This window comes from Equus asinus, chromosome 11 (genome assembly GCF_041296235.1).
Source record: "Equus asinus isolate D_3611 breed Donkey chromosome 11, EquAss-T2T_v2, whole genome shotgun sequence".
Taxonomy (NCBI): Eukaryota; Metazoa; Chordata; class Mammalia; order Perissodactyla; family Equidae; genus Equus; species Equus asinus.
Genome location: NC_091800.1, coordinates 32,383,318 through 32,397,606, shown reverse-complemented (window position 1 = coordinate 32,397,606; position 14,289 = coordinate 32,383,318). Strand labels below are relative to the sequence as shown.

The following is a 14,289-nucleotide window of genomic DNA, read 5'->3' as shown; positions in this document are numbered from 1 at the left end:
TCAATGCCCACATAATTGTCTTAACGTCTTAGTCCGCTTAGTACCACAGACAATTTCTTTTTTTTTTTTTTTTTTTTTAAAGATTTTATTTTTTCCTTTTTCTCCCCAAAGCCCCCCGGTACATAGTTGTGTATTCTTCGTTGTGGGTTCCTCTAGTTGTGGCATGTGGGACGCTGCCTCAGCGTGGTCTGACGAGCAGTGCCATGTCCGCGCCCAGGATTCGAACCGACGAAACACTGGGCCGCCTGCAGCGGAGCGCGCGAACTTAACCACTCGGCCACGGGGCCAGCCCCTACCACAGACAATTTCTTAAAAGTCTCCTCTCCCAGTTCTCTGTCTCTCCTGATTCCTTTTTACCTCTCCAAAAATTTCTCTCCCTTGTCTTCTCGGTTGGATCTTCTTGTAGCTATTTCTTAAATTGATTTTCCTCATGTTCCTTCATTTTTTCTCTCTCACTACCTTTTTACATGACTTCCTGAGGAGTCACAGTATAGGGCAGAGCAGGTTGTGTCTATTTGTAACGGGCACCCACCTGAGGGTTGAGAGGACTGTGTGCAGAGTTAGGGACCTGCACGTCAGTGCTCAAAGAGCTACTTCTGATCCTGTTCTCCCCAACTCCTCGCATCCATTCCATGGCTTCAACTAATAACTCTATACCGATCTTCAACAGTTAGACTTTTCTCCCCAACTCTAGCTCTATATCTCCAAGTGACTATCAAACTACTTGGTCATTTCCCAGTCTCCTCAAACTCAACAGATCCAAAACTTGGCTTATTACTTTCTCCTCAACTTCGTTCTTTATCTTGTATCTTTTATCCTGCTTAATAGCATTACTTCCTACCACCTAACCAAATCCCTGTCATCACCCTCCTGCTCATCTCACTCCTCCCTTATCAACAGTCAATTAAACACCCAGTCTAAGCTATTAAGCTACCCAAAAGTCAACTGCATCTGTCCTTTCCTTTCTATCCTCACGGCTTTCATTCAGGTTTTTATCATCTCTGGCTTAGATTTTTATCAGCCAGTTTGGTTTCTCTATCTTCAGTCTCTCCTGGAGCCACTGTATTCTCTACAGTACGGATAATCACTTTTCTGTTCAAAGTCATGTCATTTCTTTCTTCAAAATTCTCTAAATGATTCCTAATACCTTAGGAACAAAGGCCAATCCTTACTTTCTTGATTTAGTCTCAGCCTCATCTCTACCCCCTCTTTCTCCTATGTTGTGTTCCAGTCATGGGCACAATTTGCAATAATTTTTCTCTTTACTCTCCTGATTATTTTTCCAGCAGACTATGTGTTCCCTGACAAAGAATCTCTGTCTTTCATCTAATACAAAGTTCCATTGACTCTACCTCCTAAATAGTCCTACAATGTGTCCTCTCCACTCTCTCCCCACTGTCACCACCTTCATTCAGATCCTCCAGACTTTTCACTTGAACTATTACAACAGCCTCCTAACTAGTCTCTCTTTGCCTTGGTTCCAACTCATAGACAACATTAAAGAGTGAGTGTAAAGTTAGCAAAAGTGGAAATGTTTCAATGGCTTCCTCACTTCTGGATAGCATTCAAATTCCTTAGTTAGCAAGTACCAGATGATCTGACCCTTGCCTAACTCATCAGCCTCATCTCTTGTCACTTTTCCATTTGCAACCTTAGCTCTGAGCCAGTGACAATTAATTATATGTAGCTCCCTAAATGAGCTACTCCATTACATAGCCAGCTCTCTGCAAATGCTGGTCTCTGCCTGACAGACTCTCTCAACTCTGCCTGGTTAACTCATTTTTCATGATCATCCAATCTAGAACAATCACCTCATCAACGCTACCACATTAACCTCTGGGTGCTTCCATCACACTGTGTAACCATGTGTACTTACTTGTCAGTCTCCCCCATTAGATTACGAGCAAATTGAGCACGGGAGCTGTGCATGTGCGTGTGCGTGTATTTTAATCTCTGTATCCTAAGACCTTAGGACAAGGCTTGACACATGGTAGATTTTTAAAAATTTTTTCAGATCTAAAGCTTGTGAGGCTTAAAACGCCACTAATCTCTCTGTCCTCCAATTTCTCCTTCTCACAGGTGCGAGTGCAGTATTCTGTAATGACAGATTTAATGAAATAATACTCCTGATTATGAATATTTAAAATCCTATTCCTTCTTTCATTAATCCACTCAACACATATTTACCACAGTGAATGCATACAGTCACTATGTGCCAGGCACTGTGGTACTTGCTGGAGACACAAAAGAAAGAAAACACAAGGCTTTGCCCTGGTGGTGTGGAAAAACCGATTTTAAAAATCAGTTTCAACACAATGTGTTAAGGGGACCAAAGGGCATAGAACAAGACGGTATAGAAGCACCTACAGATGCAATAGGCACTGAAGACTGCTGCTTCAAAGATGAAATGCCGCACAAAAGGAAATAGTAATAATATGCAACAAAAGCAAATCTAATCAAGCCATCGTTCCTAGAATTGGCAGAAACAAAATTTTTCATTAATGGTTAATTCATAATGCTTTATGAAGAGAAGGTACATTTAGAGACAGGCTACATAATGTCCCTCAGGGCCACTGTGTAAAGTTCACAGCAGCCCTGCGGTCCTCAATGTCTATGTCACAAACACCATGGCAACAGACACTGTGTTCAAGGGCAGAGTGGCCCTCCCTGCTACTGAATTTCCTACATTCTTATATGCCGGAAAGTCTCTTCAACCTTTGCTACCATGGAGTTTTTCAAATTGTCACTTACAACGGTTTCCTGATTCCTTTTTCTTTATTCCTTTCCACTACCTAGACAGAGTATTATACCATCAATGCTTGGAAATAGTGTATTTTCCTTACAATCATGTTTGTGTCTGGTTGACTGGCAAGAATTTTTTCCTCTTCCATGTCTTATAAGTAACTTTATTTTCTGTTCATTTGTCCACTGCTTCTACAAGAGCATTAATGCTCTGGAAGAAAAATAAAACCTACATTAGTTTGGCCTATAGAATGAATAAAAAGCAAGTCCGAGTTATGTCTTTTGCTGTGCCACAGATAAGAATTAAAGTTTTGACAAATTTCAAAATATTTAATCAAGAGTTATTGAGAAAGAAGAATTTGCCTAGATACCTTCTATGTTGTTAATATAATGTAGGGATATAAATTATGGTATTCATTGAACAACAAATAGGATTAGGATATGGCACATAAAAAAGAAATTTTACTTTAATTTCTCTAACTCCTTAATATAATGAAAATAGTAAGTAGAAGTACTTCTAACATGATTTGTAAATGTAAGGTTATTGTTTACATGCAGATTAGTGACCAAACATTACAGAATAATTTAAGTATGTTTTTTATTATAAAATATATAACCACTTGACGGAAAATTTAGAAAAGAAAAAACCCTTTTATATTATGGGTAATCTTCTCTGGAAAAAATTCTTATTAAAGTGAACATCTACAATAAAGCTTTCTGAGTACACACTGATCTCTGTGTCTTAGTGAAACTATAAGTTAACTAACTACATTCCTCCCTTTAAAAAAAAAAAAGGAAAAGCAAAGAACAGAGAAATACTAGGAATTTTCAGGAAAAGGAAAGGAATATGAAGGAAAGAATGCATAGGACACATCTTTCCTTGAACTACTAAAATGATTTAACCAAGAGAAAAGCAAAAGAGAGGATGAGTATTAGTTCAACTTTGTTTTTAATTTAATAACATATTCATTTTATTTACCTGAAGTATAGCGTATATGCATGTATAGCAGCAGCTCTTCCAATTTTATAATGCCTAATGAAAGATGTTTCAATACTTCATTTTGCATCATCTGAATTGAACTTATTAGCAAATTACAAAAATAATCAGTTTCACCTGAATCAGAATTAACTACCACAATGTAAGTGGTGACTTATCCACGAAGGCAAAGCAATGATCTTACCTGAATATTGTCATAGAATAGAACATCAGGCACTTTCATTTTCTCATGGGCATTATAGATTGGTGCACTAACAGCTCCAATCCTCAGAAATCCAGATGCTACTTCACCTAAATATTTCACACAGGACAGAGAATTACTCGTGGCACAGCCCTCAGAGAAGCCAAGTCCAGCCCACACAGAATGCAATACAGTATCTTTAATATCCTGTGGGCTTTTCAAGGAATTTTAATTTAACATCTCAAAGAAACAAGCTTAAAGGTGGTAATAAAACACCATAGTTCTACATTAAAAACTTAAAGCTCTACAAAAAAGCTTAAAATCTTTCAAAATATAATAAACTTTATTTAAAACAATGTATGTAGCAAAGAACATATAGATAAAATTTAGAGGGGAAAAAAATTCCTAGAACTCAGTCAAGTCACCTTCATCAGCGTGTTTCATCAGAGACTATAATACACATATAAGCCAAATATACATTCAAAAGCTCTCAAGTACCCTGAATATCACTTTTTTGGATCCACCCATTGAAAAACCCCATGTGAGAATTCCTTAGTGATCTAGTCAAAAATACAGATGCATCAACGCACCCCAGACCTCTCCAATTACTATTTTCGGGGATGGTCCAGGAGATGTGTATTTTCAAATAAGCACTCAGGGTGCTACACAATTACTCTGTGATTATTATTGTATTGTCTCCTATAGTCGGCGTAGAAGAGAATATAAGCTCCTTGAAGCCAGGAAACTAAATAATAAACTTCTCGAAGTCACGAAACATATCTCATGTGCATTCCCCATAGTTACCAGATACACACGCTCACTGCCTGACATATTTCAAGGTCAGTAATAACAACATGAATAGTAGGAGTTGTTGCAGTAGTACTGATGATCACAATAATGGAAGCACTCATTTATTAAGGACGTTCTATGTGCCAGATCCCAAACTAGGAGCTTCAGCTCATTGTTTTCTCATGTAACTTCATGTAACTTTCTTAACAATGAGAAAAGAATATGAGGATGCTAAGAAGAACCTAAATTAACTTGCTTAAAATCACCCAGCTAGTATGGGTAGAACTGAAAATAGAACTTAGTGTAGTCTGATGTTCTTTCTATATGGGGTATGTTCCACCCTTTGACTCCAAATAATATTCCATCCTGTGGAAATATCCTAGCAAGCAAACAGACAATTACAAAGCCTTAAACAATTGACCCATCTTTTTTCCCCCCTACTTCAAATAAGAAAATTGCTATTTTTGTGCTAACGCATTTTGAAAGACAAGGAGGGAAAGCAATATTTGCGTCTGTGGTGTACCATAAACAATTTTGAGCTAAAAATAATTAAGCTGTCACCCTGTTTAATCACTGCTGAGTGCTACACATTTGCCAAAGCACAGCAGATCTCTTCTTTCAATAGATCCTTGCCATTTTCTTTTTATTCACAAATTCTATAGGGAAGGAAACCCACAAGCTGCCATGCTGAGAATTTACTATTTTTTTACTACCGTCAGGTCTCTGAAATAGATCCAATATAAAACTGTAAAGGGAAAGACCAGGACTGTGGCAGTGAATTTACTATATGCTTGCATGTTGAGATGACACACATAATTTCAGGTTTAAATAGCATCTGATACCATCATGGTTTAGTTTATAGAATATATCTGTTCAGTAGTTTGAAGGCTTTGGGAAAATTTAATTCACTCAACCAAGGTTTACTGTTAAAATTTCAAGCTAGAAAAGGGAAACGCACTCAGAGAATGGTGATACTAAGAGAAAGCTGGTTAGATACCTTTTTAAAAATCTCATGGGATGGCATTATTTTGGTAAATTTGTCAAGGTCCTCAGCCTAGTAGGCTTAAAACTTGATTTTGTCATTACAACAGAGGGCAAACCTAACTCTCAGGAGAATATTAAGGACACATATTCTGCTCCCTATATAAATTCTGATATATAAAACCAGAATTGCAAAATATTAACATTGTGACGAAAACTGCACCTTTCACATGGACTATATGACACACTGACTGTCACATCAGCATATTATTTGGAGGGAGACCTACATGGAAAGCCAAATCCTTATCAGAATGTTATTTCCTAAGTATGGACTCTGAAGAAGGAAAGTGAATTCAATGAATTCTCCACAAGAGAGATGATATTAAAGATGAGCGGAACCAGACAAATCAAAAGTCTTTTAACTTCCTTATCCCCTCCACAGGGTTTAGATGGGAACTGCTAATAGCAGCGTGTTATCAAGATTAAACAGTCTATAATCTGAATGATGCAGTCTTTCTTTGGATGTGTTAAAAGATTCAATCAAGTAACATTATGAGTCTAAAGTCCCAGAGTTATTCTGTCTCTTTGAATTGTCTCTGCATATCTGTACCCAGATCCATTAGTATGTTGAGTTTGTAATTTTACTTTTAACAGGTCATCTTATTGGCCTTAATACCAAATTCTTGTCTCAATGTAGCCCCAATGATTAAAAACATCTGCTACAAAGAAAGCCACAACAGTCCCCTTTAAAAGAGTGGTCACACATTGGATGTTTTGATAAAACAGGTAAATTGCCTCAAAAAATAGAGAACCAAAGTTTCATTGTGCTCTAAATTGAAGAATAGGGAACTTTTATAGGAAGAGATAAACCTCCCCAAAACTCAAAATTATCCTCATGGCTATCTAGAAGAAAAGTACCATGAAAGACAATACAGGTGGAAATAGAAGGAATAAGAGGCGTGAAATAGTATTCTGAATATTATTTTAGTCTATATCAACCTATAATCATTTCCCAAACACGTCCCAAAGACATTGGTGGTTCTCAAAAATGTAAATTTTGTGCAAAGAAAACAGAATTCTAGATTCTATGGTGAAATACAATTGGAAAACTGGCAAAACAAAATCACACAAGTTTATTTACAGCAGGAATTCTCAGAGTCTTTAATAGTTTCATGTCAATTATGACTCTTAGGGAGGAGGACCTATGTCTGGTAACGTACTGAAATAAAGGAAGTATTCTAAAGTTTAACTTGTAAGTGAGTTCCAAACTTTTTTCTTAAATAAAAGATTCATTTTTTCAACTCAATACATAAAACAAAACAGACGGAAAACACAACCATTTTTTACTGAAACTGAAACAATATGTTTGATAATTATTATTTCATTCAAAAAAGAAATAAATCAAATACTTACATTTGTAATCCTCCAGTTCTGGTTCCAGATTATTATCAGTACTTATTTCTATTGAAGCATCTGCCAGATTTTTTTCTAATGCTGACCTTGCAAGGCTTGGTAAAAACCTGGGGGTGGGTGGGAGGAATGTAACAATAAAGTCAAAGCTTTCTGTGATTCCTAAACATCTTTTGACACACACACATATACACACATGCACTCTTACTAATTACAACCAATTAAGGAAGATCAATTTGCATCTGTGAAATACAAATAATAAAAAAATTTAGAACAAATGTAAACTTCAAGTACATGTGAAGATGAAGTACATGTTTGCTGAATCTCCTTTAATAATTAAAGTAAAACTCATTTTTAATCAGTAGTATTTATTTATAAACAACAATTTGCAGGACAAGATTTAAAATAATTTCCTTTTTAAAATGGATTTAGTATACCTCATAAATCTTGTTTGTTGTTTAATTGGCTTATCAAATTTTCTTAAATAGATAAAACAACACCACTTCAACCTGCTCCAAGTTGGCGATCACAAATTCAAATTAGTGGAGCTGAATTAATGAGGTTTTCTTTACTTCCTAAAACAAATTATTGAATGAATTTAAGATTATCCAATTTGGATCTTCCTTCCGTTTAAAAAATACACCTGCTTATCTGTTCTATATGTATGTTGTCAAAACAACAATCTGGTGAGTGATAGAGGCATTCTTGATCTACAAATAAATTGTATGAACATCATGGGCTTAGAACATGAAGACAGAATTTCCCACCCACACAAATATATTTAGAATTTACAATCCCAAGTGAGCCCACGGAAATGATTTCTAATCCATGGTTACCCATGCTATACTATTATAAACTAACCACTATGTGCCACAATGTTACAAATAGACTAAGAACATACCACTTCTAATTTAGGTTTTCCATAGCTCTAAATTTTTGGTGGTTGTTCCCACAGCCTTGAGTACAAACTCAAATAAAAGAGATGTTTGTGTGAGTGAGAAGGCAAATGGACGAGTGTGTAAAGAAATCCTGGTAGTTCTATTTTTAATTTTTTTGAGGAATCTCCCTACTGTTTGCCATAGTGGCTGCACTAGTTTGCACTGCCCCCAGCAGTGTATGAGGGTTCCCTTCTCTCCACATCCTCTCTAACACTTGCTCTTTCTCATCTTGTTAATTACAGCCATTCTGACCAGAGTGAGGTGATGTCTCATTTTAGTTTTGATTTGCATTTCCCTGATAGTTAGCGATGTTGAACATCTTTTCATGAGTCTGTTGGCCATCTGTATATCTTCTTTGAAGAAATGTCTGTTCAGATATTTTGCTCATTTTTTAACTGGTTTGTTAGTTTTTTTGTTGTTGAGATTATGAGTTCTTTATATATTTTGGATATTAATCCCTTATCTGATACACAGTTTGCAAATATCTTCTCCCAATTCTCAGGTTGTCTTTTCGTTTTGTTGATGGTTTCCTTTGCTGTTCAGAAGCTTTTTAGTTTGATGTGGTCCCACTTGTTTATTTTTTCTATTGTTTCCCTTGCCCGGTAAGACATGGTACTTGAAAATATGCTTCTAAGACTGATGTTGAAGAGTGTATTGCCTAGGTTTTCTGCTAGAATTTTCATGGTCTCAGGTCTTACATTCCAGTCTTTAATCCATTTTGAGTTAATTTTCATGTACGTTGGATCCAGCTATCCCACTGCTGGATATTTATCCAAAGAACATGAAAACACGAATGCATAAACATACCTGTACCCCTATGTTCACTGGAGTATTATTCACAATAGCCAAGACTTGGAAGCAACCTAGGCGCCCATCAAGGGATGAATGGATAAAGAAGATGTGGTATCTATACACCGTGGAATACTACTCAGCCATAAACAAGGATAAAATCTGGCCATTTGTAACAACATGGATGGACCTTGAGGGTATTATGCTAAGCAAAATAAGTCAAAGGGAGAAAGTCAAATACCATATAATCTCACTCACAAATAGAAGATAAAAACAACAACAAACAGTCACATAGAGACAGAGACTGGAGTTGTGGTTACCTGAGGGAAAGGGAAGAGGGAGGAGGGCGAAAGGGAGTGATTATGTATATGGTGATGGATTGTAACTAGTCCATGGGTGATGAACATGATGTAATCTACAAAGAAACTGAAATATAATGAGGTAACCCTGAAATTTAATAACGTTATAAACCAATGTTACCACAATAAAAAAAATTTTTAATTTTTTAAAAGATAGACAACAAAATAAACTTTTGTATAGTAAATGGAAAAGAAAAAAAAGAAATGCTGGGCTTCCTGTCCCTGTAATATTCCAATCCACATATCTGACACTATCTCCCATCTACTGCCTCATTTTGGTCCTAGGCATGACAGGGGGTTTTATGCAGCTCTAGGCCTGCAGCTCATCATGAGTTCAGCATCAAATCAGACTTACTGTTGCTCATATCTAACCTTTCATCACAATTCTTAGGTTGTTGCCATGTCTTTCAAAACCAAGCTCTCTCCTTACCTCCCAGACCCAATAACTTGGCTTTTATCTTGTTTCCTGAGCCTTTGTCTTGGCACCCTGCCCTACCTTCCTCTCACTACTATCTCACAAACTCGAGTCCTCCTGGTAACATTAGGCCTTACAACTGCATCCCCATTACTTCTTGCCAGACCACCTCAATTGACAATGACCACTTTCAAGCTTAGACTTTGTTTGCTATTCCCAGAAACCTCTGACACCTACCTAGGTTGTCAATGCATCCTCACAGTGCCCCTGTACTGGAGCATTTCGAGATTGTCTTCCAAAGCCTGTAGAGAATAGCAGACAAGGCATGTAGCCTCCTTTCAATGGCAGTGACAGGCACTGCTTCTCAATATGATACTCCTCCCTGCTGAGATTGAACATGTTTCAGAATTATTTTCCACCTCACGCCCAGATAGCACAACCAAATAATCAGAGGTAGGACAGGAAGTTGAAGTATATTTACATCTAGAAACTACATTCTAGAAGATATCGGCCCACCCAACAAATGATGAGAATGAAGCATATCTGGTGTATAAGGCCAACCCTGTATTTTTTCCCAGGTTTCAAGGGATTAGTTAACTGCTTCCTTTCCCATGGCTCACTGTAATTTTCTACTGTTTTTTTCTCTCCTTCTTTGCCCTTTGGTAAAATAAGTGAATGAATGAAATATTACTTTTTCCATCCTACCTTCCTATAACCAAAGAAAACACATATCCTGTTGCAAAGTTTTCAAGTGTACTTAGCACTATTATGAGCACCATGGTATCTTTTTAAAATCATTATCATTATCTTCATTTGCTACCAGCAAAAAAGGAACTGGAAAGTCTCTAGTCTCATTAGGTCTTGGCCATAAGAAAAACTAAAGAAAAATTCAACCACATTCTGGGGACCCCAGAAAATGAAGTAGTTACCCTAGACCAACTCAAAGAACTGAGTCTTTGTCACAGGAATGAGACAGGATCTTTAGATTAAGAAATAAGAAAAGATTTCTCAGGATGGTAACATGAGAAGACGGAATAAGGATTGGGGGTACTCCCAAATGACCAGCCCTGGGAGGAGGAGTGCTAGTAGTAAGAGTGAGAGAAAGAGACTGAGGACTCAGTGGATATCAGGTGGCCTTTGACTTCTATTTAGAATGTGTAATTAATTAATTTATATCTGTGTTTTTAAATTTTAAATTTATAACCAGTATTAGAATATTTAACATAACTTATGGTTCATCCTATTAATAAACTTAATTATTTGTACTTGTAATTTAATTTCTCAAGAAGGTTTTGTTAATTCAGATATCTAAAGTACCTAAAAGAGAATATATAAAAATTTATTAATAAATTTCAATTATTTGAAGATATTTAGCCAAGTTTTATAAACGGAACCAATCATTTCTCAAAGGCCCAAAGAAGTAATTAGGATCTGCTACACTTATAGAGTAAGCTGAACAACAGAAAAATCTAAAGATTTTCTTGAAATTATAGCCTTAAAAAATTGAATAGCAGGTTTTTTTTTTTCTTTTTTGAGGAAGATTAGCCCTGAGCTAACATCTGCTGCCAATCCTTCCCTTTTTGCTGAGGAAGACTGGCCCTGAGCTAACATCCGTGCCCATCTTCCTCTACCTTATATGTGGGACGCCTGCCACAGCATGGCTTGACAAGTGGTGCGTAGGTCTGCACCTGGGATCCAAACTGGCAAAGCCCCAGGCCACTGAAGCAAACATGCGAACTTAACCACTGCGCCACCAGGCCAGCCCCTGAATAGTAGTTTTTAAAGCTAAAAATAAATCCCCAAATAGTCTCTTCTGCAAACAAAATCATTCTTCAGGACAACAAAACACTCACATTGATAACAATCATAATCATTTAACACTGTGGATGATTAGTTCTATCAGGCTTAGGATTTAAAAAAAATTAGTTAATATCTTAAACAGATAGGAAATTTTACACAGATGTTATTCACTTTATGTCACAAGGGAATTTAAGAAAAGCACTGTATGCAAACTAACTTTTTGGTGAATAAAAAAATTTCCCCATTACCTCAATGTCAGAAACAATCTTCATTCCTAATTAAATTCTTATAGCTCTGCCCAAAATGTCTATGGTAAAGGATCATCATCCCAAGATTTCCCAGAAGTAAATAATTTAATGGGAAGTAAAATACTTGAATGGAGTAGAACTCTTATTACCGGGAATTCTAATTAACTCTTCCACAATAAAAGAATTTTTGGAATGCAAAATACCTGATAACTTACTAATCTTCTAAATTTTCTTCCCTTTGGCCTCTTAGGTTTTCAAATGTCTAGAAAATGAATTATGCATCTATCACCAAGACTTGATGCACATATAAGAGATTACGAGGATGAGGTGCTTAGGTGCTAAGGATTCCCTCAGATGAAGAAATGTTCCAGTCTGAATTCAACTGGCATAAAGAAATAAATGAATAATATTTTAAAAATTAAATTAAACAGATAAAAAAAAGCCTAGCCATATTTAATAAATTTAATGTTTGACAAATTTAAGCTAGAGAATTTCTTTTGATTTTGTCTGCTTAATATTAGATTTCATGCATATAAATTATGTCAGTTTTTATTTTAAAATTTTCCATGAAATTGAATTTCTTTCCACTGCTTCAATATGGAATGAGGTCACTTAAAAAAAAACCTTATGCACCAATAATTCTTTTGTTCCTTCCTGCTATTGTGCTATCCTGCAGAGAAGGTTAGTAAAAAGGCGTTTGACTCTGTAGCCTTGCTAAAGTCAACAGATGATGCATAAACAAGAGAGCTGTTTTACTATTTACAAAGGGTCACGGGTGGTAATAAAAAAAATAGAGTTTTATTGTGGTCAGATAACACTGAAAAATTAGCTGACTATTTGAATCAGTGAAATTATTTACGAGTATGAAAAGTAAGCATTTTTTGGTTTTTCCATTTTTTTTAACAATGAAATATTTCAAGCATACAGAGAATATTAAGCATTCTATTCATCTCTCTCCATCCCTGGAGGTAACTCTCACCCTGAAATTGGTGTGTATCTTTCTTGTCCATATTTTTATTTTGCTACATATGTACGAGCAAAAAATATATTACACTGTTTATTGTATTTAACATTTTATATAAATGGCATCATATACCAAATCTCCTCGTACAAATTGCTTTTTTCACTCAGTATTGTTGTCATGATTCATAGCTGTTGATACATGTAGATCTACTTCATTTTAACTGCTGTACAGTATTTCATTATACAAATATGTCAATTTATATATTCATTCCCTACTGATGGACAGATAGCTTCTTTCCAATTTTCATTCTTACAAATAATGATGCAATGAAGATTCTTCTACACGCCTCTTTATATATACATATAAGTTTATCTTTGAGGTGATATCGAGAAGTAGAATGATCAAATCATAGGGTATTAATATATTTAGGCATAAAGATACTGTGAGGTTAACCCCCAGGTGATGAGACTTCCATCCGTCCCAACAGCAGTAATGAAATTCCATTTCCTTCCACTCATTAAAAAAACGTTAATTTTTACAGGTAAAAAATTTTAAAGTATAAGATGATAGTTGATTACTGTTTTTAATTTCATTTCCCTAATCAATAATGAAGTTGAGCACCTTTTCAAATGTTTGTTGGTCATTTGAATTAATTTTTCTGTGCATGTCTATTCATTCTTTGGACATTTAGGGTTGATTCTTTCATCTCATTAATTTTTAGTACTTTATAGTCCCTGAATACCAATCCTTTAATGATTATAACTCTTGTAAAGCATCTCTTAGTTTGTGGCTTATAACTTGTAGAGTGGCTTATGGTGTTTTTGTTGTATATCCAGATTTTACTTTTTTGTACAGCATAATGTGGATATTTTTTATTTTTAATCATTGACAAGTCCAACCATTCCCACAGAGTCACTTATAATGCTACCTCTAACACATACTAAGTTCCCACAAATATATAGGTCTGTTTCTGGGCTCCGTAGTCTATCTAATGGTCTATTTGTGTTTCCTTGCACCAATACCACACTGTTATAATGAACACAGCTTTATAACAAACTGATATCTGATAGAGAAAGTACATCTCCTTAATCTTCCTCAAAATTTCCTTGGCTATTAGTGGCTTTTATATTTCCATGCCAATTTTGAGATCAGCTTGTCAAATTCACTATAACCTTCATGGTTATTTGACTAAATTATACCTATATACCAATTTTGGGGAAAACAAACAGCTTTACAATACTGAAGCTTCCCTTCTATGAACATGGTATAGCTTTCTATTTATTTTTTTTACAGCATTCAATGAAGATTTATGCTTTTATTCATAAAATCATTACACGTCATTCATTAGATTTATTCCTCAAAGGTGCTCAAAGCTTTCTACTACTTCTTTTTTTTGGTGAGGAAAATTGGCCCTGAGCTAACATCTGTTGCCAATCTTCTTCTTCTTGATTGTTTCAGGAAGACTGTTGCTGACCTAACATCTGTGCCAATCTTCCTCCACTTTGTATATGGGACGCTGCCACAGCATGGCTTGATGAGTGGTGTGTAGGTCTATGCCCAGGATCTCAACCCATGAACCCCAGACCGCTGAAGCTGAGTGGGCGAACTTAACCACTATACCACCAGGTCGGCCCCTCTATTATTATTTTGAATGGGAAGATTTTTAAAAAATTAGA

General features: G+C 35.8%; 1 protein-coding gene across 2 annotated transcripts in view; it reads right to left on the bottom strand.

Moving 5' to 3' along the window:
- Positions 1-14,289, bottom strand: part of VWA8 (von Willebrand factor A domain containing 8) — a 357,448-nt gene that overhangs the window by 218,497 nt on the left and 124,662 nt on the right. For both annotated transcript variants that reach the window (XR_011492999.1, XM_014866869.3), the window contains exons 18-19: positions 7,104-7,210; positions 3,924-4,030 (exon numbers count right to left, since the gene is read on the bottom strand). Coding sequence is in view for 1 of the 2 variants with exons in the window: in XM_014866869.3 (XP_014722355.3) it covers positions 3,924-4,030; positions 7,104-7,210 (214 nt within the window). In the remaining variant the exon portion in view is untranslated. The remainder of the gene's footprint in view (positions 1-3,923; positions 4,031-7,103; positions 7,211-14,289) is intronic.